The 27,280-nt window shown below is 56.7% G+C and overlaps 1 protein-coding gene across 4 annotated transcripts in view; it reads right to left on the bottom strand.

The window, feature by feature from the left end:
* Positions 1-5,523: 5,523 nt before the first annotated feature.
* ATP2A3 (ATPase sarcoplasmic/endoplasmic reticulum Ca2+ transporting 3) overlaps positions 5,524-27,280 on the bottom strand; it is a 34,542-nt gene continuing 12,785 nt past the window's right edge. The window contains exons 6-22 of one of the 4 annotated variants that reach the window (XM_040243721.1): positions 26,947-27,027; positions 26,607-26,692; positions 24,367-24,831; positions 23,449-23,537; positions 23,174-23,276; positions 21,972-22,103; positions 21,446-21,571; positions 19,797-20,015; positions 19,106-19,441; positions 17,278-17,498; positions 16,146-16,348; positions 15,487-15,572; positions 10,979-11,112; positions 10,415-10,532; positions 9,772-9,889; positions 9,402-9,503; positions 5,524-6,922 (exon numbers count right to left, since the gene is read on the bottom strand). In XM_040243721.1, the coding sequence (XP_040099655.1) occupies positions 6,903-6,922; positions 9,402-9,503; positions 9,772-9,889; positions 10,415-10,532; positions 10,979-11,112; positions 15,487-15,572; positions 16,146-16,348; positions 17,278-17,498; positions 19,106-19,441; positions 19,797-20,015; positions 21,446-21,571; positions 21,972-22,103; positions 23,174-23,276; positions 23,449-23,537; positions 24,367-24,831; positions 26,607-26,692; positions 26,947-27,027 (2,639 nt within the window). In that variant the 3' untranslated portion in view covers positions 5,524-6,902. The remainder of the gene's footprint in view (positions 6,923-9,401; positions 9,504-9,771; positions 9,890-10,414; positions 10,533-10,978; positions 11,113-15,486; positions 15,573-16,145; positions 16,349-17,277; positions 17,499-19,105; positions 19,442-19,796; positions 20,016-21,445; positions 21,572-21,971; positions 22,104-23,173; positions 23,277-23,448; positions 23,538-24,366; positions 24,832-26,606; positions 26,693-26,946; positions 27,028-27,280) is intronic. The other 3 variants (XM_040243724.1, XM_040243722.1, XM_040243723.1) reach the window with 3 other exon arrangements.

Below are 27,280 nucleotides of genomic sequence, written 5' to 3'. Positions count from 1 at the left end.
GGGGGCCACCCAGGCCCAGCCCCACTGCCCCTCCTGACTCGGCCTGGGCGGCCTGCTGGGCCTCCGGAAACAGAAGTTGTTGGCAGGAAACCATGGGCCGCACGTCATAAGGCAAAGATAAAGCCATCAGCCCCCCACAAACCTGGCAGAAGAGAGCTGGGGGCTCAGGCCAGGGCCTGGCTGGAGTGGCCTCTGGCTGAAGCCCTCCCCACACCAGGGACTCCTCCCATATCCAAACATCCTCCCCGCCCTCCCTTGGCCCCCAGGTGGAGCACGCAGGCCCTGGGGCTCTGCAGCCAGGAGGGCAGAGAGGAAAGAGGGCTGCTTCCTGTCCGGCTCCCTGACACTTGCTGAGCCCGAGGCAGGACCCCCACCCCGACCTCCCAGACCCCCTTCCATCCATCCGCCCCTCTGGATCTGAGCCTGGCCTGTGCCCAGTCAACTTCAGTGCTGGGCTGGCATCTCCGACCTCCCACCACTCCTGTCCTGGATTCACCTCCACTATCCTGAAACCAGCATTTCTGGGTGTAGGTACCCAGACAGGATAAGGGCCACATCTATTACATGTCATGGACGGGCTCCCCGAGCCCAGCTCGGAAAGCCTAATGTGAGACTGTCTCGGTGCCCACTCCCAGCTCTGCTGCCTGCTAAAGGGCCTGGCACCTTGCCTCACCTCCCTTCTTCCTCCTCTGTGAAACCGGGAGATAGTGAGCTTTCTTCATAAGTCGAAATCCCGGGGATGGGTCCTGACAACACTGAGGACCGAGAAACTGAGGCGGCTCTTGAGCTTGGGGTGCAGCTCCTCTGCAGTCCCTGCACACGCCCCCCGCCCAGGCTCTGAACACAGGTGTCCCCGGGGGCTGGGCTGGGTTGGGGCAAGTCCTGCGTGAGCTCTCAGAACACCAGAGCTGGAAGCTTCCCCGCAGCTCCGCCTGATTCTGCAGGTGAGGAAACCAGAGCTCAGAGAGGAGAAGTGAATTGCCCAAGCTCACCCTGCATGGTACAGAAAGCTCCCGCTTGAAGCAGGAAGGTCTCCCCGGCCCTCCCTCAGCCCAGGCAGGGTGTCCTCGGGGTTCCCTCAACCCTTCCCCCTACCCTGTCCAAGTTGCCCCACCCTGAAGTCTGATAGGAGTCTTCTTCCTGGCGGGGCTGTAACTGGGAAATCACTCTGGGCCCGGAGCCAGGCCCCAGGGCTGGGAATCCCAGCCTCTTGTCTGGGTAGAGCAGCCTTCTGGACAGCAAGGGACCCCCCACCCAGAGGGCAGGCCTGCAGCTCCTTCCAGCTGGCCCCCCAACCAGACCAATCACCCCCATTAAACAGCCTTATCTTGTGCAGAGCACCCACCAGTCTCAGGCTCAACTCTTGTCCAATGATGCTACCTGCAAGAGGGCCTGGTGAGGGCCAGAGATGCTGGGAGGCAGAGCTGTGGTAGCCACATCCCTTTGGCTTGATCTTGACCCCAGACAAAAGGATCTGTCCTCTTCCCAGCTGACCTCATGACCCTTGGACTAGCAGGCCCTGGACATGAATTGCTTGTGATGGGAGGTAGGGTGCTGGATGCTGACACAGTCTGAACCATTTCAGGAGGGTTGCTGGGACTGGATGAGGGGGTGTGGTGGGGGAAAGGAAGGGAGCAGAGAGGAAGATGAGAAAGGAAGGAGGAAAGGATGAGGGATGGAGGAAGGGAGGGAGGAAGGGAAGGAAGTCAGGCAGAAGTTCTCCCATCTGTGTCTGTGCCTTTCACACCCTCACATGTCTGCCCCCTCCTCCTCCATCTCTTTCTCCCTGAAGGAGCCAGGCTTGCTGACAGACAGATGGACCCAGGGACAAACCGGCTTGCCTGGAGCACACACATGAGCTCCTGTTACAGTCTTGGTTCTGACCCTGACCCTCAGAAAACAGGACACCCTGGAGAACGGTCTCATTCAGGGAGGTTATCATAACCCCCCCAAACAAAAAGAAATAAAAGAAGTTCTATTTCTTTCCCCAAATTCCTTTCCTTGCAAATAACTCTGCAGAGTAAGACAGGCAGCTGATAGAGTCAACATCCCTTCACCGGTTCTAAAATGCATCTTTCCATGGGCTGTGCTTTCCTACCCTCAGCCCCAGCTTCAGCATCCCCAGGGACAGATATCGGTGTTCGTTCTAGACATCCTGGGGCGTGAGGAAAGCCCGGAATGCCGCGGGCTTTTCTTTATAGCAGCCTTAGTTGGAGAATCACCATTTTACAGGTAAGGCCACAGGGGCTCTGGAAGCTGAGCACCACTGTCACATAGTGACTAGCTCCCATGTCTGCCGGTGGCCAGGAAGGAGGTTCCCCAAAGTCTGAGATCTTGGCCCAGAGCCCACCCCAAGACTCCAGCCCTTTAGAGCCGCCAGACCTGCCTTATAAGCCCAAAGGCCGAATGGCCGGCTCGGGCACTGGGCCGGGCCTTGTAGGGAGAGAAGGCATTGCTGCCAAGCGCTCGGCCCCAGGACGGCCTCCCCTGCCTGGCTAAATTTAGCGGCTCTGTGAACATGGAGGGGGCCTGTGTGCCTGTCCTGGAGGCCAGCCCAGGCCCTCAAGGGGGTCGCAAAGTCTCCAAAGAGTCTTCTTGGCCATTCAGCGTCCCAAGGTTGCAGAGGCCACACCACTGCCCGAAGAGGAGTTCAGCTGAAGCTCCCCAGACCATCTGGGCCAGCCTCAGTGTCCCAGGGACTCACCCGGTACCTCAGCCTCTCAGACACCGGCTGGAACAGGGCCCTGGGCTGGTCTGTCTGGACTGTCTGGGGGACGTGAGGGGAGAGCTGGCATCTCCCCACTGCCCGGACCTTGCATGGCTTCTCTGGCCTCTTCTGTCCCCAACTATGGGCCATGATCTGGCTGGAGCCCCCCTGCCTGAGTGTCCGGGGCATCACAGCCCCCTGGTTCTCCTCCATGCTTGGGGGTCATTCCCCCTTGGCCCTCAGACTCTTCCTGCCACTGGAACGTGGGGCGATTTGGGGCCGGCCTGGGCCCTTGCACTGCACACTTTGCAGGCACACACCCAGAGGTCCACCTCCTGCTGATGCTGGAGATGCTACACCCACAGCAGCCACATACCCACCGCCCCCTCTGGCCCCCACCTCTTTCCTCTTTCTTCTAAATCAAACTGCATCAGGGTGTAAATTTGTTGTTGTCATTCAGTAGCTGGGTCGTGTCCGGCTCTTTGTGATCCCATGGACTGCAGCCAGACACTCCTCTGCCCATGGGATTTTCCAGGCAAGAATACTGGAGGGGATTGCCATGCCCTCCTCCAGGGGATCTTCCCGACCCAGGGATGGAACCCAGGTCTCCTACATTGCAGGCGGATTCTTTACCGTCTGAGCTACCTTACATGCAATCACACATACCCATTTTAGTCACACGGTTTGATGAATCTTGATAAATGCCTGCAATGCCCCCCCACCCCCACCCCAATCCATCACTCATGAACCTTCCTCCTGCCCCTTCACTGTCAATCTTCTCTGGCTCCCAGCCGGGCTCTGTTGCTCTGTTACTAGGTTTGTTTTGCCTTTTCTAGAATTTCACAGAGCTGGAATCACTCAGTACGGGCTCCTTTTTGGTTCTGATTTCTTTTCCTCAGCACCAGGGTTTTCAGCGTCATGCATTCTGTTGCATAGATGGATGCGCTGGTTTTTATTGCCGGTGGGAGGGTGGTGTTGCCATTCCACTGTATGAACATACCACAGTTTCTTTTTCCTTCCCCCGCCAGTGGACGTCTGGGTTGTTTTAGTTTGGGACCACAGTGAATACAGCTGCTATGGACCCTTGGGTTCAGGTCTTTGTATGGACACGTCTTCATTTTCTGTGTTTGCTCTTCCACTTCTCCCAATGCAGCCCCAGTGGGCCTCCCTCCCAGACGTGGGGTGTAGTGGGGGGGGGGCACAGAAGCACAAAATCCTGGCCTCTGGAGGGAGCAGGAGGAAGGCCACGGGCATCTTGGTGGCTGCCATCCCTGATCCAGAATGAAGTATGCCGGGGCTTTCCCCGGAATTCCCTCCCGGGCCCACGCCCGTGAGGTAGGAAACCTCTGTTTACCTTGGCCGCCCTGTCTTGGCCCATCAGGCTCCATGCCGTGTGCTGGACAAGGCCGGACTTGGGCAGGCCTGAGGGGCGGGGTCGGAGGCAAAGCAGGCTTGGGCACGTGCCCCAGAGGCTGCCAGGAGCCCTGGAGCCTGCCTGTGTCCTGAGCAGACCCCCAGGCCCATCATAGGGCCACTCACTGCCTGTCTGTCAAGATGAGGGCTGGTTAGATGACCAAGCCAGAGTGAGCCATGCCTGACCCATCTAGTGGAGCTGGCTGAGGACGCCCGAGATGAGGTGTGTGTAAAGGCTGTGTTCTGAGATGGACCTTGTCCAAGGAGGAAAGCTCGTTTTCATTCCCAGGTCCTGCGGTAAGCTGTATGCCAAACCCTGTCCCCCAAATTAAACCTGGCAGCTCCTAAGGGCGGCTACAGCCTGCTCTGGTCATGGCCAGCTTCCTGGATGCCCCATCCGTGCTTTGCACGGGGCCCTCTTGCTCAGAGAAGACCTGTATGTGTGGCTTATTGCTCTGTGGCCACTGCTAAGAAATTCTTTGAGACTTCCCTGGTGGTCCAGTGGTTAAGACTTCACCTTCCAATGAGCAAGGTGTGGGTTGGATCCCTGGTCAGGGAGCTAAGATCCACATGCCTCAGGGCCAGAAAACCAAAATGTGCAAAACAGAAGCAATGATGGGGCAAACTCAACAAAGACTTTAGATACGCTCCACATCAAAAAAAGGAAGAAGAGAAATTCCTAATCTTTGAACAAGAAGCTCCGCATTTTCACTCTGCACCGAGGCCCACTGGTTACGGAGCTGGTCCCACCTCTGGCCCTGTGGGCAGGGCCCGAGTCCCCTTCCCAGGGCAGTGAGTCCTCCCTTCAGAGGAGAAAATGAGGGAGGCAGGGGACCCCGGCTCTTCCCTTCCCAGAGTCCCCAGTCCCAGAGGGCAGGGCTGTCTGGACGAGTCAGGAGTTCATGACAAGCAGCCTCATGAGGCCCCTGGACAGTGTGCACCTCAGGAAGCCCTGGGGGGATGCATTTGAGTGGGGCTGGTAAGGACCAGAGATGGATGGCACCTGGGGGAGAGACAGGACCCATGGAACAGCGGGGTCTGGGGTCCCCTCTGCAGGGAACACGGGACTCCTGATATTCAGGCTCCAGGCCCAGTCCTGCTTCCCATGGACCCCTCCCAGCCTTGTTTCCCCATGAATCACGTGTAAAGGCCTTTGATCACATGCACAAACTGTCAAGCGCAGTGCACCTGTGGAGAAGGCAGTCATGCCAGAGACTCGACTCTAGAAGTCAGGGTCTCCCCTGCCTCGTCTGACGAGATCATCTCTGGCTGGGGGCATGGGAGCCCCAGATCTTGCTCACGGATCCTGGGGGAGGGGGAAGTGGGGGTGGGAGCCCCCAAAGGAAGCATGGAGTGGGCAGAGGGGGGCCCGCTCCCCAGCAAACACAATAATGACCCTCACGGCCCCAGACACTCGACCTTTATTTTTCTACCAGACTGCAGGTCAGCAGGTGGGTACAGGCCCCTGCCCCTCCTCTCAGCCTTCCTCCCCTACAAAGACATGGAGACTGTGGGTTCTCTCACTTTCAAGAGAAGTGAGGGCAAAGGCTAGGGAGAGGGGCCGCTGAATGTTGAGCCCATCTGTCTGCAAGGCAGGCTGAGGGGGCTTCCGATTCTGGGGACCAGGATGGGACGTGGGTCTTGATTTACATATAAAAGAATCACTCTGTACTCTCTCGAGGAGGGGCAAGGACGCAGTCATTGCTCACTGCTTCTGTGCCGAGCTAGTCTTTGCCGGAGGGGCAAGAGATGAGTGCAGAGAAACGTGTGTCCCTCGAACGCTCTCTTCCCTCCACAGAGGTGATCCAGGTGCTCGCGGGTCCCTCCAGCAAGGACGGAGGAAGGAAATGCGCCCTTGATAACTCGCCATTCTTAGTGACAGACACCCTTCTGGCTCATGGGTGTGCGGGGGGCGGGGGCAGAGACTAAGGCCAAGGGTCACCCGGCCATGCAGAGGTGGGGATGGCTGAGCCCTGGGCTGGGTGGCAGGGCAGTGTTCAGTGACCCCAAGGTCTCAGGTCTCAGGCGGCAGGAACACAGAAGGCAACTCCATCCTCTGCTTGGCAGGGCAGGCAACGCAGAGATGGCGTGTTTCATTTGCTTGGAACAGAAAACCGAGTCTGCAGCTGAGGCGGGCAGGCTGGCCATTTCCCAGGAAAGGGGGATCCCTGCTCAGCCCCCCTCCCCGACTCCTGTGTCCCTCTCTGTGAGTCTTCAACTCCCTGCATGGATAAACAGAAACAGGCTCAAGCCCTCGTGAGTCGATTCCAAGGAAGCGGAGTGGAATGGAGGGGGCTGTCTGTCCTCGCTGTGCACGGCTGGGTCCGGATGTCCCCTCTTCACCCTGGGGCCGACCAGGCCCCAGACCAGGCACTCACTAAGAGTGAGATCAGAGTGGTTCCCAGAACTCCATCAGTGTAGACACGCCCGCAGGTCACTAAGGGCATGCCCCGCCTCAAAGCAGGGGAAGCGCTCAGAGTGTGAGTGTGCGTGCTTGTGGATCCGGGGAGGAGGGCTCTGGGCCAGCTCTGGGCCAGCTCCGGCCTCTGGACAGGTCCCTTGCAGGCTGCAGATCCTGGACTAGAGCCCAGAGACCCGAATCACAGAGCCCCCAGGCAGGCGGGAGTGGGGACGGAGACCCCAGGCCAGGCCTGGTGGTGAGTCCCGTGAGCAAGCAGGCGAGTGTGCAGGCGGGTGGGGGGTGGGGGCGGCGGAGGCGAGCAAACACTTGGGCACCGTCACTCTGAGGTACATGCTGGAGACTCCACTCTGCTCCCTGCACTCACTTCTGGCCCTTGTCTTCTGGAAGAAAACCCGATAGCGTGTGAAGACGTACGTGTGGGAGCACACATCCAGGCTGGCTCCCTCAGGCCCCTTCCGGCCTCCTTTTCTCCGCGGAGAGCCCCACTCTTCCACAGCATCTCTCAGTCGGCCCCCAGCCCTGCTCCATCCCTCTGGATATCCTCGGGGCTTCCGTCACCCCACGTATTCCATCAACACCCCCAGAGCATCCGATGTACCTTCTCTTGGTTTCCAGTTTGGTGAACCACCACCCACCAGGAAGAGGTCTGGGAACCAAGGCCACCCTGACGCCTCGCCCATCTCTCATCCTCTGCTGCCTCAAGGCTTCTCACCAACACCCTCCTGCCCCTAGCATCATGCCACAGACTCAGCCCACTGCTCCCTTCCATGGCTCCCTAACTGCCATCAGAATAAACCCCAGGCCCACCTCGCATCTTGAATCCTCCCAGATCGGTCCATATTCAATCTCTCCAGGCCTCCTGCCCCCCTCAGCAAGGCCCACAGGCCTCTGCCTGACAGATACTCAGCCACACCTGGGCACAGCCAGGAGATGGGGCAAGGGGACACCCCTCAACCCCCCGGGGCTGACCCAGCATCCACAGTCCTCTGCAGGACACACTCCTCATAAATCGTGGGGAAGTCACGAGCATCAGTCCTCTGCAAAACTTCCCTAAAAGGCCATCAGGCTGGCTTGGGAACATAACAGGGTCTCCCGTCTCACCCCTGCCCTGGATGCCTTTAGGAGACCCAAGGGACTGTGGCTCTTGGGGCAGAGCTGTCTGGGCTGCCAGTGGGCACACTCCACCCCATCTCTTTGATGTGGGCATAGATGCCCAGCCCTCCCCATGCCACTCCTGACAGCTGAGCATCACACTCACAAGCCAAGCCTCACCAGGACCACAGTCAACATCTCAGGTTATTGGTGGAGGTGGAGGCATTGCCTGGGACCAGCTCACCCTGGGCCTCAGTGTCTCCCCTCCCAGACCAGCTCTACAGGCCCCAGCAGCCTCCCTACCTCTAGCCTTGCACCCCATCTGCCCTCCATGGTGATTCCAGTTCTTCCTATGCCTCCGCCCTTCTGTGGCTTCCACTTCCCTGAGGACAATATCCAGGGTCCTTACCTTGGTAACCGAGGCTGCACTCTGAGCCCCAGCCCCACTAAAGAGCCCAGCTCCTTCTCCGCCAAGTTCAATCCTCCCCTTTCAAACCTCTGCTCAAACCCTACCTCTTCTATAAACCACCCCAACCCCAGCCTGGCAAGGATGCTCCCTCCCCTGTCCCGTCCTGCTAGGGGCCCGCTCCCTTTCCCAACCCGGCCAAATCCTCCATCATCCAGCAACCAGCACTGGAACAGTGCTTCTGGAAACAGAGGCTTCTCCCCTTGGCTGAGAAATATCCTCACTTGGGAGTTTTCTCGAGAAAATGTGCGGAACCTCTTGGCCAAAGAAAGCTCTTAAAGACATGAAGTTGTCTAAGCTGCCCGCACCCCCAGGAGGCCTGACTGTGGAGGTGAGCGAGTGTGGCCAAGGTCAAGCCTTCTGGGTGGACCACCCCCCCACTCCACGCTCCAGCCAGAGTTGGGGGTCCCGAAGACAGAATTTCAGATGACAGAGCTGGCTCCTCCTTCACCTCCCCCGGAGCGTCCAGCGTGCTCAGCTGTGTCCGACTCTTTGCGACCCTATGGACTATAGCCCGCCAGGCCCCTCGGTCCATGGGACTCTCAAGCATCCAGAGGGGGGCCCAGAAAGAACCCCGAAGCAGGCACAATGCTGTGTCCGGCTCCCCTCCCCGCACCCGTGGGCTGGAGCCTTGCTTTGGCTCCCACTCGCACCAGCTCCACTTTCCCCTTTGGCTGAGCCCTCCTTTTCCTCCACCATGTCTGGTCACCCTGTGGACAGACCTGGGGTGGGCCAGCTTCTCCAGAGAGTGGAGGCTGACTTGTTTTGGCCTTTTTAATAAGACAAAATATTTGCAGTACGGAGGGCTGGCCAGCATGGGAGATGGGGGCTGACTGATTGCCTTGGCCCCTGTGGAATGCCAGACACGTGATCTATTTATAGCCCCCCACCCCCACCCCCACCCCAGGCATCCCCCCCTGGGCCTGGGATACATTCTTGCCAGAGGTGGCCCTTAAGGACCCACCCAGCTGCTCCAGCACAGGCCTGGGTCATCTCTGGGCCTAACATGGGCCAGCAGCCTGGCCACAGACCCAAGGCCTTGGCTCAAAGTCCCAGGAGACGGAGTTTCTCACCCCTGCTTCCTCCCTCTCTGGGCAGTTCAGAGAGTGAGAACAATCCCGCCTCCCTGCCCTGGGAGGTTCAGAGCTGCCTGCTCTTTGAGCCCCTGGCAGAGGCGGGTAGAGACAGCATGCCCCAGCCCGCTCCTCCACACACCGCCCCCCACCCTGCCCTTCTGCCCTCCGTTCCCGAGGTAAGGCAGACCCAGAGATGGGAACTCAGAAAATGCCCCTTTCACCCACCACAAGGTGGTGCCAATGAGGCCGACCCAGTGTGGTCTGGGGTCCCAGAGGAGGCAGTCAGTGGCTGCCCAGTCTGTGTCTGGGAGGCTGTCCTGAGAATGCCTGCATTGCAACAGGCTCAGCTCGGAGAAGTCAGAGGGGAAAACCCAGAGGAGGGCACAGCAGGCTGGGCTGGGCAGGGCTGGCAGCGAGCGAGGAGAGCGAGGTGGCCCAGCCCTGAGCGGTGCTCCCGTCAGCCGCCCAGTGAGCCCAGGGCCCCAGTCCCTGCAGTGCAAGACCCTGCTGACACCCACTGCAGACTGGTGGCAGAGGCAGGCAGGGAGGCGGGCTGGAGGCGAGCCGGTAGGGGGGTTCTGGGGCCTCCACTCACCATCCACGTGCTTCCGGGACAGGTACTTGAGAGCCTCGTCGAGCAGGATGACAGGCAGAGATATCTGGAGCACCGCCACCCACTGGCGCCCATTCAGTGGGGTCACTTGGAAGATGAGCTGGGATGGGGGCGTCTTAGTTAAAGGAAGGAGTGCCCAGAGGCCCCCACACTCACCGCTTCACACACCCCTGGCTACCGTGGACTCCTCACAAGCACGTCTACGATGTGCCCCTGTCCCGCCTCCAGATCTGTGTCCCCTCAGTCCCCTCTGCCCCCGGCGCCCTCCCCCGCCCTCCCTGCAGGACCAAGTCCTTCTGTCCCGGTGGGAAGTGGAGGGATACTGCACTGGCAAAGGGCATCGTCTTTCCTCCTGCCCCAGCCTTGGGGGACCTCTTTTTTTTTTTTCTATTTTTTTCTCCTGTTCTGTTCCCCAAGTCTGGGGGGGATGTCCTGAAGTGGGGGACACATCTGGCTGACCAGGGTCTAGCTCCATGCAGTCATGGAGCACCGTCAGACCTCTCCCCCATCACAGCCACCAGGCAGTTTCACAAAGAGGCCCTGGAAAGGCCCAGCCTCAGAGGGGAATTAGGGCCCTGTGACCCCAGGAGCCGCAGGAGGGGAGCAGCGCTGGGCAGCGACTCACAGGCAGGGGTGGCACAAGCAGAATGAGGAAGTGCAGGGCCATAGACATGGCCACGGCCGCCAGCAGCCAGGGGTTCAGCCAGGGCGGCATCCGCAGCAGCGACTGGTTCTCCGACACGCTGTGGAGGGCACACGGGGCACTCACCTCAGGCCAGGATGCGGGCGGGCCCTGCTCTGGTCCCCCACCCATCCCCCAAGTGAGGTGCAGGGAGGAGCTGGTCTGAGTTTCAGCATCGTCCTTTAAGATCCGGCTCGCTTCTGGGAATGCAGCCAGGAGGGGTGTGTGGCTATTGCCCACTCAGCCCCCAGGGGCCAGTCCTGGGGCTCAGACCCCCTTTCTCTGACCCTCAGACCTAATCCTGGTGCTTTTATTTCCTCAGACCTCAACCATGTCTCCCTTGATCGCCTGGATAGCAATTCTAGCCCCCATAGGCTCTCAGAACCCTCCTCTGGACCCTTCTGACCCTCAGACTGTAATTCTGGACACCTCCAACCCCAACCCTGGGCCCCTACTGACCCTCAGCCCCCGTCCCAGCCCCCACTTCAGGCCCCCCTGCCAGCCCACCTGTTCAGGGCATTGCACATCTCAATGGTCACCAGCACAGACAAGGCCATGGTCGTGGGGAAGCGTGATTCAAAGACCTCACAGTCAATGCCGGCAAAGAGCGGGTTGTCCTCGGAGCACTTCAGGAAGTTCCTCTGGGGGCACCCAGGTGAGATGGGGTGCAGGCAGAAAGAAGAGTGGCGGGACCAGGGCATGGGAAGCCTCACCGGCCCCCTCACCCTCAGCTTACATCTGAGGACACCGTGCAGCCAGTGCTGCTGTGGAGAGGGCCCAGGGAGGGGTGCTCGCTCACCCAGGATGGGGACAGAGGGGCTGCACTGTGCCAGGGGGCAGGGCAAGATGCTCTGCGGTGGGGTTGTGCTGAGCAAAGGGGAGAGCAGCTGGTATGAGGCTGGACGGCAGGGGGCCCTGGAATCAGGGGGTGAGGGCCTGAGTATCAGAGGTGCAGGGGCTGGGGGAGGCAGTGATTAAATGAAGCCACCAAATGAGCTGGGCTTCCCGGGTGGTTCAGAGAGTAAAGAATCTGCCTGCAATGCAGGAGACCTGGGTTCAATTCCTGGGTTGGGAAGATCCCCTGGAGAAGGAAATGACAACCTACTCCAGTATTCTTGCCTGGAAAATCCCATGGCCAGAGGAGCCTGACAGGCTACAGTCCATGGGGTTGCAAAGAGCTGGACATGACTGAGCGACTAACACCAAATAAGTAAATGCATATGAAAATCGAACAGCAAAATTATACTTGAATAGAATTCACCTTTGGCTGGTAGAAGATGAGGCTGTGAGTGTGTGTGCTAAGTCGATTCAGTCATGTCTAACTCTTTGCAACGCAACCCTATGGGCTGTAGGAGCCAGGCTCCTCTGTCCATGAGATTCTCCAGGTAGGGGATACTGGAATGGGTTGCCATGCCCTCCTCCAGGGGATCTTCCTGACCCAGGGATCAAATGCAAGTCTCAGGTCTCCTGTACTAGCAGGCAGGTTCTTGACCACGAGTGCCGCCTCAGAAGCCCAGAAGATGAGGCTACTGGGGCCCTAGTCATGATTATTAAATAAGATTCCATTCACACCTCTCTTCATTTCTGCCACTGAAATCGAGCTCTACCAGACCTGCCCTTCGCTCACGACAAGGCCTAACACATGCACGGTCCGGTGCAGGCTTGCTATACAGCTTCTCCACAATGAACAAGGAGCTCTCAGGACTCGATAAGGGAGGTGGCGCTTGCCCCTGTGGCCCCAGGGGAGTTTTCTTCCTGCCCCTGAACCTTGCTCTCAGAAGCTGCTGTAACAAGATGCTGAACTGAGACCACTCGTGAGAACTTCCGTCTCGTTCTCTTCCCCACCACGGGGATTCACGTGAACATTCACAACCAATCTACAGCTCTGTTCTCCAACATCTGGCCCCTGGAATCTCCTCTGAAACAGTGATCCTTTTAAGATTAAAGTTTAGAAATGAGGGCCACGTGCTGCGAAAATAAGCCTCAAAGAGAAATCTGTAAAATGATCGGCAGCCTGACCTCCTGCCCAGGAAATCCATCCCTCATTCTCCACACGGCATAAACACGGGTAGAGCGACTCAGTCAGCCTGAAGGGACTGCTGGTTCTTTCCTCTCTCGTGCACGATGCAAAATGATAAAAGACCATGGCTTGGCTAGACTTCTCTCTTGACAAAGAGATGGAGAGTCTTATTTAAATCAACAGAGGGAATTTCTCCGAAAAAACTGAGCTCCAGTATTTGGGACAAATGCAGTTTTATTTGGCACTGATCACAGGGCAGAGAAAATGTCCTAAACTTTGAAACCGCCCAGCTGACCAAGAGGACAAATGTTCTTTTGGTTGTGTCACCACCATCAGGCCTCACCTCCAGATCTTGGCGGTAGGGACATTCCTCAAACGTGTACGCGCAAATGCCATGCACACACGTCCCATTTGGGGACATGTGTGCTTGCATCCCTATGCCCGCGCACAGGGAAGACAACGAGAACAGGATCACGTGGAGGTGTTTCAATAGATTAACATCCCGGGACTTCCCTGCTGGCACAGTGGGTAAGAATCTGCCTGCCAATGCAGGGGACACAGGTTCGATCCCTGGAAGATTCCAATTGCCACAGAGCAACTAAGTCCTGCACGACTGAATTCCACGTGCCCTAGAGCCTGTGCTCTGCAAAAGGAGAAGCCAAGACAATGAGAAGCCCACGCATCACAATGAAGAGTAAACCCCTGCTCACCGCAACTAGAGAAAGCCCAGGCACACCAACGGCGCCCCATCACAGCCATACAAAAACACCCTGCCCAGCTCCGACCTTCTGGGTTTCAGCAGTGAGCACCTGCACTGTGCCTGGGTCGTGGGCCGCAGTGTGGCCTCCTGCATTGTTTGTTAGAAGGTGCTCAGGGGCTGGAACTTCTGCCTCACAGTTTCATCGTGAGCACCCCTCCCCTGGGGGTGGCAGGCCTGTTTCTTTGGGTGAAGCTACTATTCTCCCTACTTCTTCCCTTGGCCTCCCTGGCTATTTCCCATTCGCCTTCACCTGTGAGCCTCCCTCTGGGTTTCATTAACATTTACATAGCTCTTGCCACGAGCCAAGTGTTGGTTTAGGCACTTTATACATACTGACTCAAGTAATCGTCTGGATAGCCCCATGAGGCAGGGTCTATTACCCAGTTTATATGGGTGGAGAAATGAACAGAGAGGTTAAGTAGCCTATTCCAAATCACACAGCTCGTGGGTGATAGAACCAGGGTGTGAACCTGGGCAGCCGGGATCCAGGATCTACTCTCCTGACTTTATTCAGCATTCCTCCAGGAATGCTAGTGGGGCTCCGGGCACCTCTCCTGAAATTCCAACACCTGAAGCTGAGAGTTCTACTTTAGGTCTAACTCTTGACCACCTCCGAGTTCCATAGCCTCCTGCCTTTTCTCTGCAGAAGCATGGCTCACTGTAAAGCGTGACCGCCCATTTCCCTGGCTCTCTCCCCCACCAGACGGGACACTCTCTGCAGATACTCTGCCATTTCAGTCACTGCCATTGCTCTAGCAGTTTGTGCCCAGCACAGTCAGTGCCTAACAGCCACTTCTCGCCCAAGTGGATAAATGAGAAATGGAATGACCCGAGGACAGTTGGGAAGGCGGCCCCAGGTGGCCTGAGGACGGACTGGTGGTGGGTGGGGGATGTGTGTCTAGCAGGACTCCAGGGGTCTGGCGTGGTGGCCAGGGAGAAGGTGGGACTGAGATGCACATGGAGAAGAGGGACCTGTTTGCAAAAAGGCAACTGATTTTGACTTCGGACTTGGTGAGTGCCCTGGGACCATGGGATATCCCATAGGAGGTATGCAGCTGGCTGTATGGGACTGCTCAGAAGGTTGACATGCGGGGAGGTCCCTGGGGATTTGGGGTTCATAGCCCAAAGGATGGTGATAGTGATGGGACAGGAGGAAGGCTGTAGCAGGACGGTCAGCACACCCCCACTCTCCACCTGCCACCCCCACTCTCCACCTGCTGCCCCCACAAGAGCTGCAGGGGCAGGTGTCTGATCCATCTGCCGAGGGCTGGGGGCCACCAGCCTTTGGGATAGGGGTCTGGGCCCAGGCTCTGCACTGCTGCCAGGAGGGGAGCCCCATGTGCTTGAGGGCTGGTGGGAGAAAGAAAGCACTCCCAGCTGCCTCCACCTAGCTGTGAACCCCGGAAAGAGCCCTCACACTGCCCCCGGCGGTGGGGAAGATTGAGTTTCCCTGATACACCCAAGACGGGGGCAGGAAGTTGGGGTCCCTCTCTTGAGTTCTTCTGTCTACCGGAAAATAGAAAGGCAAGCACACCAGAGGAAGGAAAGTCTACATCCAGGCAGCTCTCTCCTTTAAACCAGAAACCCACCACTGGCCTGGCCAGAATTGCTGCAACGGTTCTTTCAAGCAAAGGAGATGCGTTAACTGCTCAGACAGAGGGACAGATGGACAGACAGCAATTGAGGTCAGGATGGAGGTGGCGTCTCCTTGCTTGCTTCCAGAGCTGGGCTGAACTAAGCCAGGCCTGTGGTGTGCACCTGCCAGCCAGGGGACTTCAAGAGGTCAATGGGTTCTTTCCCCAAGAGACAGGTTGGCTATAAAAGCCTGGCAAATTCCTTCCCTCCACCATTGATCACTTCAGTCTGACCCTCTGCCAAAAATTCCACCATTTAGGTGCTCCGATCACTGAGCCCTCAATGTTTGCGAAGTTTCCCAATAAAGGTAAGGCTTCCGGGCAGTGAAGCCATGAGGCCCCCTGTAACTGAATGACAGGGAGAGTGAGCAGCATCTTCTCTGGCTCGGGGGCTGTGCTCCTGTCTCTAGGCTTCTGGCGGCTTCTGAGCTTGTTTCCTTAAGTGGTGGGTGTCTACAGGTGTGCAAGGGTGGGGAGGGACAGCCACTGGCCACCTGTGGGGTTCTGGATGCCCTCTATTCTGGAACTCCAACAACAACATGGGCTGTGAGTTCTACCTCTCAGATGACCCCAATGGGCTTCCTGGCCATCCCTTGCTTACCAGCTGGTAGAAGGTGACCTGCGGTCCCTCGGCATCATATAGGAACCACCAGGTGGCAGCAGCCACTGTGGCGAGGCCGACGTACACTGCGGGGAGGGCAGGAAGAAACTGGTTATAGGGGACGCCTGTGGTTTTCTGGCATGTTTCCCTTTCCCCATAATTTGCTGAATCTCTCTCCCTTTAGTATGTAGCACCTCCCTCAGGGTCAGCAGTGGCCCTGATGGGCAGTCAGCATCTGCTCCATCCCTGGCCACAGTGATTGGCAAGGAGATAAGCAGTGACACAGCATGGGTGGAGAACAGACCTGAGAATTTCATCCTATTTCTACAGGAGTCCTAGGATAAGACTCTTTCTTCTGCTTTATTTGGGATTGTAATGGGGCAAGTCTGAGGGCTGGAGCTTTGGCAACCATCCTGCCATCCCAAGGGGCACCTGCTTAAGAATGAAGCTCAGGCCGAGCTAAAATATGACAATGAGTCTGAGGGCTGGATCCAAACATGCCTGAAGCATACCTCGTCTTTTTAGTTACAAAAGTCCACATATAGTTTCTCTTGACATAAGCCAGGCTGAGTCATATTGGTCTGGAGTTTGTAAATATAACTGATACAAGGGTCTTAGGAAACTCCAGGAACCCCTATGAAAGCTGGGGCCCCACTCACCTCCAATAGCCAGATATCGGAAGAAGAGCCAGCCACTAATGAGGGCCTCTCGAGGGTTTCGGGGTCGCTTCTCCATTATGTCCAGGTCTGGTGGGTTGAAGCCCAGGGCTGTGGCAGGTAGGCCATCTGTCACCAGGTTTACCCAGAGCAGCTGCACAGGGATCAGGGCTTCCGGCAGGCCCAGAATTGCTGTGAGGAAGATGCTGGAACCAGAGTCGTGGGCTTGAGCCCCCAGCAAATGGAAGGTCCAGCTGCTACTCACACCCCAGGCCTGGGAGTACCCCCTACTGTCTCTGCAGCAGCCCCGCCCCACTCTGCTAGTTCTGATGTGTGTGCATGAGTGAGAAGTCGGTGCATACACTCTGGTCACACTGGGCCACCCCTGAACCCCCAGTCCCAGCTCTGGGGCCTGGACAGACCCGCCCTTTAGGCCTCTCCCATTGAGGACAGGAAACAAGTTCTCTTTAAGACACACACAGACACACACATGTGGACAGTGCATGCCTGAGCAGATACACATTTGTTCACAGGTGTGTGCAAAAAACCTAGTGCAGGACACACAATCCCACCAAACACAAGCAAACATCTACACACTTGCCCTGACGTGCACAGATGCAGAATTCTTACACGGCCAGGCAAACGTGCACTCGCCATTCACCACAGGCGTCACTCACACGTGAACCTAAGTGCGTACATGATTACATGCGAGCACAAATCCTCGGTGCTTGTACTCATGCCCAAAGATGAACAGGAAGTCACATGCACATGTGTACATACACCTCTCACTCAGGCACACACCCTATGTGCACACACGAACATATTACTGCCCAAAGGTGAGGTGAGTTCTCCCATCTCGCAGGACTCTGAAAGTGGGAAGAAGGATGGCTGGAGGGATGCCAGGGGATTTCTCCAGCACCACCCTGGGGACTAAGGTACATCAGGGGTTCTGGAGAATGATGGGGTGTCCTCGTTCCTGCCCATCCTGAGGTGAGACTCTGGAAAGTCCCAGTCTTCCAGGGAAGGACATGGGTCCCATCATCCCTGCAGCCCCATCCCAGAACCAGGCATTCTCCCTGTCTTGGGGATCCACAGCTGGTCCAGAGGGCTGGGAGGACGGAACACAGGGCCTCACCAGACAACCTCGCCGACGTTGGAGGAGATGAGGTAGCGGATGAATTGCTTCATGTTGCTGTAGATGGCCCGGCCCTCCTCTACCGCAGCCACGATGGAGGCAAAGTTGTCGTCTGAGAGTACCATCTCCGCCGCTGACTTGGCCACGGCCGTGCCAGAGCCCATGGCAATGCCGATCTCTGCTTTCTTCAGGGCTGGGGCATCATTCACCCCGTCTCCTGTCTGAGGGCCAGGTTAGGGGAGTTCACACCTGAGGAACTTCCCTGACACCTGCCTGACTCCCCTCCCTCAGCCTGTCGCCAAGTTTAGGGCTTGTCCCCGAAAAAGCAGACAGCTGAATGGAACCAACGGTGAGGTTATGAGCCTAGAAACTGATATGGGGCTGAGGCTAAGGACAGGGCAGGGAGTGCAGACAAGGACAAAATTGAGAAGAAGGTCAAGTTTAAGGTCAGAGAAGATGGTGAGGTGAGGACGGGAAGAAGGTGAGTCAACACTGAGGGCAAGGATGAAATCAAGGTGGGATGTGGGGTAGAAAATGAGACTTAGGTTAAGGACAAAGTTAAGGTCAAGTCAGGAATGAGGTGAAGGTCATGGCCCAGCTCAAGGGTCAGTTAGGGGTTGTAGTTAAGGTGAAGGTTGGCGCCAAGGTGAAAGACAGGGTCAAGAATGGACTCATGTTCATGATAAAAAAATTAGACTAAGGAAGATCAAGTCCAGGCTATGGACCCTATCAGGAATGATGTCATGGTAGAAGTTAGAGTTGATGTCAAGGTCAAGACTGAAGGCCAGATCAAAGTTGAGGTCAGCATAAAGTAATAGATTGTTGGGGGGCGGTCAATGTCAGGGATCAGATCAGGGTCCAGGTAAAGACTGGAACCCGTATCAAGGTTGAATTGAGTAAAGGATCAGTTTAAGGTGTTTAAGGTTGAGGTCAGGGACCAAATCAGTGTGAAGGTCAAAAATAAGGGCCAAGAACAAGTTTACAGTTGTGGTCAAGTCAAGGTTGGTGCCCAGGTCATTATCAGGTCAAGACTGAGCCATATATAAGAATTAAGGTCAACGTAAAGGACTGGGATAGGCTGGAGGTCATGATTATAAACTGAGGTCAACACAGGGGGGAGTGAAATCGAGGTTAAGAATAAGATCAGTGTTGATGAAGAGGTCAGCAATCAAGAATGAGACAGAGCAAAAACTGAGACCAAACCAAGTGTTCATCCAGAGGGGAAGGGATGAAGAGACTGGTATTACACGGTGCAATGCCACTGAACAATACGCGAAAAATCATGGCACTGAATCCGTCAACAACACGGATAAACCTCAAAGGAAAAAAGTCAGACACAAACAGCAAATGCTGTATGATTCCACTCATGTGAAAATCCATGAGAGGCAAAATAATCCATGATGCAAAAAAAAAATCAGAGCAGAGATTGCAAGTTGTGGCCTGATGGAGAAGGTGCATAAAGGAACCTCATGGGTTGACGGTAAAGTTCCCTCTCCTGTGTGAGGGCAAAGTGCACTGATATCTACAACTGAGTCTGAAATACATTAAGAAAGATGGGTTAAAGGTGGGTAGATGGACAGGTATGTGATAAAGCAAATATACCTATGCTATTTATAGACTCTAGATGGCAGATATTTACAGGCATTCACTATAAAAATCATTTCAATTTCTCTTTGGGCTTGAAATTTTTTGAAATAAGATGTTGGGAAAAATAAGAATGAAGCAGAGGCAGGGGTTGGCCAGTTGCTCTTTCTAAGCCCTGTGGTCAGTGCTTCCTACCATACCCCAGGCCGCCACCTCCCCCCAGGCTCCCAGCCTGTGGCCTCACCATGGCGGTGATCTCATTAAAGGACTGCAGGTTTTCCACAATGCGGGACTTGTGGGCGGGCTCCACCCGGGCGAAGCAGCGGGCAGTGCGGCAGGCATGGCGCTGCTGCTCGGGACTGAGGTCATCGAATTCGCGGCCTGTGTAGGCCTTGCCCACCACGTCCTCCGTGTCCTCGAAGATGCCAAGCCGGCGGCAGATGGCCACGGCCGTGCCTTTGTTGTCCCCTGTGATCATGACCACACGGATGCCTGCCTGGTGGCAGCGTGCAATACAGGCAGCCACCTCGGGCCTCGGAGGGTCCAGCATGCCCACGCAGCCCACGAAGGTCAGGTCCGTCTGTAGGGAGGGGGCAGATGCCAGCGGGGCCTGGACCCATCCTCAACCTGCCACCTGCCCAGCGCTGCAGGCGGACACACGGGCCCGGGGCCCCAACACCCACCTCGTACTGCACACCCACCTCATATTGCAGGTGGACACACAGCCTTGGGGTCCCAGCACCCACCTCGTACTGCACACCCACCTCATATTGCAGGTGGGCACACAGCCTTGGGGTCCCAGCACCCATCTCCTACTGCACACCCACCTCATATTGCAGGTGGACACACAGCCTTGGGGTCCCAACACCCATCTCCTACTGCACACCCACCTCATATTGCAGGTGGACACACAGCCTTGGGGTCCCAGCACCCACCTCGTACTGCACAAACTTGCTGCAGTCATCCAGTTGCATGGCCTCCTTCCTCGGGGGCATGTCTCGGGTGGCCAGTGCCAAGCAGCGCAGCGTGTCCAAACCTGAGCCCCAATCCTTGACCTTGGCCAGGATCTGCTCCCTGGAGGTGATGTCCAGGGGTACCGTGTGGCTCCCCACACGGACTGAGCTGCAGCGCTCAATCACACTCTCAGGAGCCCCCTGCAGGAGCGGGACAGGGGAGGAGACAACTCGGTCAGTCGGGACTCCCCTCCCTCCTGCTTAGCTGTGAGTTGAGGCCTAGATCTCAGTTAAGTTAGGTCATCCAAGGGGACACACAATAAGGGACGCAACAGAATCCATCTTTAAGAAGGTTGGTGCAGGAACCAAGTGGGCCCCACTGTGAGAGAGCCCAGAGGGTACGGGGGGGCTCACATAGTGTGATGCAGTGTGAAGCCCCCAGCAGAACAATCCCCCACCCCGGCAATTAGCCTGCAGCTGAGAAGGCTTGACGCAGCATTTTGCGGGACAGGGTGGGAATGGCATCCTCCTGCAGACCCCGCTGCCCTGCCAGGCTGGTGCTTCCACGATTCCAATTCTGTAGGGTGCTCTGCATCGGGAAGTGGGCTGAGCCCTGCTGGGGGACCAGAAACAGGGCCCAGCTGAGGGGGTGGGGGATGTGGCTCTGGAGGGTGGTGGTGGGATGCCAGGCTTCTCACTGGCCTTGGGGTCTCACCCTGGACCTCGTCCCAGGCCTGGAAAGAACCTCTGAATCCTCCACCAGTGCCTCCTCCCTCTCCCCAAAAGGTACCCTAAACACTAGGGGGGTTTTGTTTGTTTTTTGTGGCCGAGCCACAGGGCATGCGGGATCCTAGCTCCTCGACCAGGGATGGAGCATGAACCTCTGCAGTGAAAATGCAGAGTCTCAACCACTGGAATGTCAGGGAAGTCCCTTGATATACATACATACATACATACAATGTATATATACACACACGTGTGAATATATATATGTACACATATGGTCAAACACTAGGTATTTTAAGAAGCCCAAACTCCCAATACAGAAGCTTTTTGTTTTAAAACAGGTTAAACCCCCCCACTACAGGTTTTAAAGCAGATTTTAAAGATTTTGCTTTAATCTGACTCCTACTTCAGATTCAAAATCGGTGACAGGAAGGACTATGGACGAGAGTCTGGATGGAGCTGCTTCCCTTCCTCCTTAGGACTGTTTCCAAGACACAAAGCACCAAGTGTGGACACCAACCACTTCAACAGTCCCCATCAGAAGCAAAAGGGCTCCTGAGACAGTCCAGCCTGACCCGCTATTCAGACGGGGACCCAAGGCCCACGTGGAAGCATGGTGGCCCCGAGGTCATGCGGCAAGGCCGTGCCTCTCAGATCAGACCTGAGACCACAGGGAGGGACAGGCCTCAGCATCTGGCCCAGGTTTTACCTGCCCAACACCGGGTCCCCCTCCCAGTTCCCCGTGGCAGGCTGACCACCCTCACTCTGGAGGCATCCCTTTGCCGAGGGTCTCCCACCTCCCCCAGTGTCCCACAGCTGCAGGCTCTGGCTCGTCAGAGGGCTGGAGAGCAGGCCCCCAGGGACTCCAGGTGTGCAGAGGCCCCAGGCCGGTCAGGCAGGCCCACCTTCACAAACATTTTGCTGCCCTGGGCCACCAGGCCAGGGCGGGTGGGCGTGCAGTACACCGACATGGACTTCCGGTCTCGGGAGAACTCCAGGGTGAATTCTTTCTGCATCAGCTGCTTGATGACCTGTGGGGCCCGGGCAGGTCAAGGCATGAGGGGCAGGGCCAGCAATCCTGGCTGCTTTCCTCGCCAGCTGCTCGACCCTGTGAAGAGCCTCTTGCTCCCTACATGGTGGTGAATCTATCCTCCTCTAACCGCGACATTCAAGACCTCCATCTCCCTCTCCAGCCCCAGAAATGCCCCAAAGTTGCCATTTCCTGACGAGGCTGGGTAATTTCTGACTCCAAGTCCTTGCCCACACTCAGCTGTTCCTCCCTTTTCTCCCTAGACCAGTCTTACCAGGTAGGCATCTGAGGTCCCTCCTCCTCCCAGAAGCTTCCCAGGACTTCCTTCCCCTCTCTCCCTTCTCCCGATGCCCCGAAGCCCCAGCCACACAGACTGTGGTCAAGCCCCCCGTGCTGCTCACCGCGTTGCAGGCGCCAGCTCGCTCCACCCGGGAGAGAGCCTGCAGGTCCGTGTCAAAAACATTCATCTTCTCCACCAGGCACGTCAGGGCCGTCTCCGTGGCCTCTCCCACCTTCTCATACACACCCTTGGTCTAGGGGGGCCCAGGTACCGGGAGTGAGGGTCGGGGCGGCGCCCGGTCTCACCTCCCACTCACTCCCTGACCCGTGCAGCTCCCAGGCGCTGCTGCCGCCCTCCCTCTTCTCTCCCTGAGGCCTCCTATGCCCGTCCCCACCACTCTTCATGGGCTCACAACAGCCAGTGCCCACCCAGGTCACGGATGCCTCCCTCTTGAGCTCCACGCCCACTCATGCAGTTGCTGCCTGTTGGACTTGATTCCCTTCCGACCCTCAGTCTACCTCCATCTCTCTGTATGTGCCACTCCAGTGACTGTTCCAGCCAGAATGGCAGCTAGAAGCTACCTGAGCTTCTCCCTCTTTCACTTAACCGGTCACCAAGTCCCAGGATTTTGGCTCCAAACTCTCTCTAACCCATGCCTACTCCTCTCTTCCTGAAGCCCCAGCCAGGACTCAGATGACACTTCTCGGGCCCAGATGACCACACAGGGCTCCCTGGCCCTGGTCTTGCCCAGTCTGTTCTGTCCTCCACACTGAGACCTAGGTGATCTTCTGTGAATGCGGATCTGACCATATCGCTCCCCTGCTCTAAACCCTTTGCTGTCTGCTGCCCTCAGCTGGGCATCAGACTGACTTGGTCTGGCTAAGTGCCCCCACTCAGGGGCAAAGAGCCTCCCATGTGCACCATCCTTCTGCTCCAGCCACAAAGAAGAGCCACAAGGAAGAGTTCACTGCCTAGATCACATCAGGTTGTAGTAGCCTGTGGGCCGTTTCTGGGCTGTGCCTTTTGCTTTAAATACTTCCTAGTGTTTGGCCCCTAAACCTCTTCTCCCAGGCATCCCTGGCCTTTCTACCTTTTACATTAGAGTCCCCCACAGCCCAAGAGCCCCAGAGCAAGGTTCTAAAGCCAAACTGAGGAAGAAGGTGGGGGGGCAGTGTGGAGTGGACGGGGATGGCAGTGCTCCTGGGGTGTGGCACTCCCAAGGGCCAGGGACTTCCAATCCTGGGAGCTTGGATACTCTGGGAGAAAGGTCTGTTCTGAGCGCCTGGATACTAGGGAAGTCACTGAAAGTGGGTAGGGGCCCACCTCGTTGTAGTCCAGCGCTGAATCATTGCACAGGGCACAGATGGTCGCCAGCTCCACCAGCCCATCAAACTGCCCGCAGCGCACTTGCCGCTCTCCCTGACGCCTGTGGAGCCAGAGCGGTCAGAACTGGGTTATTGGCCCCGCCCCTGGGCGATGCCCAGTATGTTGGCCGCGCCCCCAGGAGGCCTCGCCAATGACAACTCTCAACAGTTGTCCTACGTAGCCCCGCCCACCCGTAAACCCGCCCACTTGTGCCCCTTCGCCCGAGCACTCACACTTCGCCCTCCGGGGCATACGTGGTGCCCGAGATGGTGAACTCGTGCAAACGGCAGGTACCCGCTCCGGCCTCGGCTACCACGAACATCTGGGGGGCACAAGGGTGTGCTCATGTGTTTTTCAAACCCTTGTTTCAGAATCCCTAGTAGCACTGTTCTAATGAAGTCCTACTAGGGATTCTAGCAGGTCACGCAAGCTGGTGCCCCCACCCCTGTGGCAGCCTGTGGTGCACTTCTGTCGGGGACTAAGGTCTCAGACACAGGGCGTGGGTTTCCAGGATTTTATGGGAGCAGGGGTGGGAGAGGAGTGTTCAGGGGGCCTGGGAGAATGGGAAACTCACAGTCTTCAGCATCACCCCACCTACTCCTCTACTCCAGAGACCTGCTGGAGTCTCAGCCAGACTCCCTGGAGCATGTGGGCAGCAGCCCAGGATCTGGGATCGAGTGCCAAGGAATGAATAATTCCTGCCTGGGCCCTTCCCAGGTCACTGGAGCTGGTGTATCGGGTGACAGACTCTGACCACAGAGTGTCACGATGGAGCAGGATTAAAACCTGGGTCCAGGCCCGGCTTGGCTCAGATGCTCAGGCTGTACTTGACCCTCTCCTATTTCCTTTATGGTCACCTGGCAGGGTTTGCACACCCAAACTTCAGATGAGGAAACTGAGGTTCACAGATGGCCTGTGAGGCCTGCCAGGACCCCACGTGTCCAAATGATGCATGTCCAGCCAGGCTTTGCTGCTCTGCCCCAGGAAATCCATGGGACTGGTTTTCTCCATGTCACTTAGTGCTCTGCTTCCCACCATGGGACAGCGCACATATTCTCTCCTCCATCTCTGGAGTCCGGCAGTGGCCCAGAGAGGTAGCCCAGCCTGCCGAGCATCACACAGCAACACCCAAGCTGGCTGCAGCCACTCACCCGGCAGACCGACATCTGATTGGTGGTGAGCGTGCCCGTCTTGTCTGAGCAGATGACTGAGGTGCAGCCCAGGGTCTCCACAGAGGGCAGACTCCGCACAATGGCATTCTTGCGGGCCATGCGCCGCGTGCCCAGTGCTAGGCAAGTAGTGATGACAGCCGGGAGGCCCTCGGGGATGGCAGCCACAGCCAGGGCCACAGCGATCTTGAAGTAGTAGACAGCACCTCGAAGCCAGGAGCCGCCGTGGGCGGGATCGGCAAAGTGACCGATGTTAATGACCCACACGGCCATGCAGATCACGGAGATGGCGCGAGACAGCTGCTGCCCAAACTCGTCCAGCTTCTGCTGCAAGGGCGTCCGCTCTGGCTCCACGGCAGCCATCTGACTGCGGATCTTACCCAGCTCGGTGTGCAGGCCTGTAGCCACTGCCACACCCACAGCCTTGCCCGATGCAATGTTGGTGCCCTGGCCGAGGGAGGGATAAGCAAAGGGGCTAGTTGGCACCTCAGCAGGGGACCAGGACCCCTGACCCCTTCAGGCTGGGATTAGGGCTCATTTCCCACTCCTTGGCTTTCTCTTTCTCCATGTCACTTAGTGCTCCCAAACAGACGCAGCTATGTAGTCTTGAGTTATGACTGTCATCGCCTTGACAGTGTCAGCTCTATGAAAGCAGGGACTTGGTTTGGTGCCACACTCCCAGTGCCAGCATGGGGTCTGGCACAGAGGCAGCAACAGCTGATATTGACAGCACAGCACAGCACAGCACCAACCCATTAAAATGAAGATCATACACAACCAAAACAGCCACAGAGGGGTGCTGCCGTGATCTCAGGTAAACAGTTTCAAACAGTATTGACTGAAGAATCGAGAAAATCCGAGCTTAAGTACACCCATTCCCAAGGCCCCAGTAAGATCCCCAAGCCCTGATGCAAGGACTGGCCAGCATGAGCCTCCGTGTCCTCTCCTGTAAAATGGTCCAGCAGAGGCGAGAGAAACAGCTGTTAAGGGGAGGTTCATAACTCATCCCCTTCAGATGGGTACCCTGTGCCAAGGCTGGAGAGGTGGGTGCTGGCAGCTTCAGTATCTCTTCTGCCCTGAGCCATGCAGCTCCTGCCCCCACATACAGGCCCCTCTGCTAAGGAAGGGCTTCCCAGGTGGCACTAGCGGTAAAGAATCTGCTTGCAATGCAGAAGACCCAGGTTTGGCTCCTGGATGAGACAGATCCCCTGGAAGAGGAAATGGCACCCCACTCCAGTATTCTTGCTTGGGAAATCCCATGGACAGAAGAGCCTGGCAGGCTGCAGTCCAGCGGGTCACAAAGAGTCGGACATGATTGAGTGACTAAACACGCATGCACTGCCAAGGAAATGACCTGCAGTTAGCCAGAGCGCCCTCCTTAGAAGTTTCTTGTGACGAGTGCTGATGCCTGAGCGTGCCCCTTGGTGTCCCCTCCCCACCCAAGGCAGCTTATCCAAGGCTTCCGGGCACCTTGGCGGGGCGCTCCCCTCAAGCAGAGCTGCAGGTGAATATCACTTTCTCCCTTTCTGTTCACTTCTGGGGACACTTTATAACTTAGCACCCAGGGCCACTGCCAATTGGTTTGACCCCTCTTTGTGGCCTCTGTGCTCGGCTTCAGGCTGTTACTAGGCAGACCATGAGCATCACTGGTTAGGTCTCTCTGGGGCCACAGGGGCTGATCCCTTCCCCCAGAGCTGAACCCCGTCACTCTCCCTGAGCAGACACTCTCCCTGGTGTCTTGTCTTAGGGATCAGTTTTCTTATCCGAGAAACAAATGGTTCCTGACATCCTCCACCATTCTGGCAATGCTCGTCTCTCTAGAGGATTCTGTTGAATGACTATACACAAGCTCTGCCCCCATCCAGCTTAAAGCAGGATAAGCCTAGCAGGTAGGAGAAAAACTCTGGGGTCAGATGACCAAGTCCACATCCCAGCTCTGCCACTCAATGGCTGTGTGACCTTGGGAAATTTACTTAACTTCTTGGTGCCTATTTCCTTGCTGGCAAGTGCAGACAAGTATACTTATTTCAAAGGCGATCCAAGCATAAAATAAATTAATACAGGTAAAGGTCTTAGAACAGGGCCAAGCACATAGCCTCCACTAAACACAACTATTATTATTACTAGAATTTTTCACATATTCTCAATGATTCTGAGGTTCTTTCCCATAGGGCTTTAACTGATTCATCTAAATGCTATTATTTTTATTATAAGGCGCTTACAGAAAACAGCATGTTCTTCTTGTCCTGGTTGACAGCTCTGGGGTCTGGGATGGCATCTGTGTGCTTGGTCACAGACACGGATTCACCTGGATGTAGAATCAGAAATGAGAAGCCTGGATCTTCCCTGGTGATCGAGTGACTGAGACTCCGCACTCCCCTTTGCAGGGTGCCTGGGTTCAGTCCCTGGTCGGGGTACTAGATCCCATGTGCCGCAAGTAAAGATCAAAATCACAATTAAGACCCAGTGTAGACAAATACATACATACATACATAAATATTTTTAAAAAGAAACAAGAAGCCCCGTGTGAAGTCCTCCCATGCCCTGGCCTCTGGGCCTCACCGGTCAGGATGGACTGGTCCACTCTCAGCGTGGTTGACTTGATGTCAATGAGACGGAGGTCGGCGGGCACTTTGTCTCCCACTGTGGAGGGAGAACAGCTTGGCTGAGTGTGGCTCTGGGCACCCCTTCCCAGGAAAGCCAGCAGGGTTCCCAGAAGCCAAGGCCAGGGCTGGCAGGCAGGGCTGAGCTGTCCCCTGGCTTACAGTCCCCTTATTCATCCGATGGGGTTCTGGCTAAAGAGCTGTAGAGGGATCCAACAGTCCCCCTCTACAACGCACAGTCAGAAAGAGAAGGGTGGGCTCATTAGCGTCTCATAATGAGCCCCCCTCTACAA

The sequence above is a fragment of the Oryx dammah genome, unplaced genomic scaffold (assembly GCF_014754425.2).
Source record: "Oryx dammah isolate SB20612 unplaced genomic scaffold, SCBI_Odam_1.1 HiC_scaffold_8, whole genome shotgun sequence".
Classification (NCBI taxonomy): domain Eukaryota; kingdom Metazoa; phylum Chordata; class Mammalia; order Artiodactyla; family Bovidae; genus Oryx; species Oryx dammah.
The sequence above is the reverse complement of the archived record's forward strand: the minus strand, read 5'-3'. Positions and strand labels throughout refer to the sequence as shown.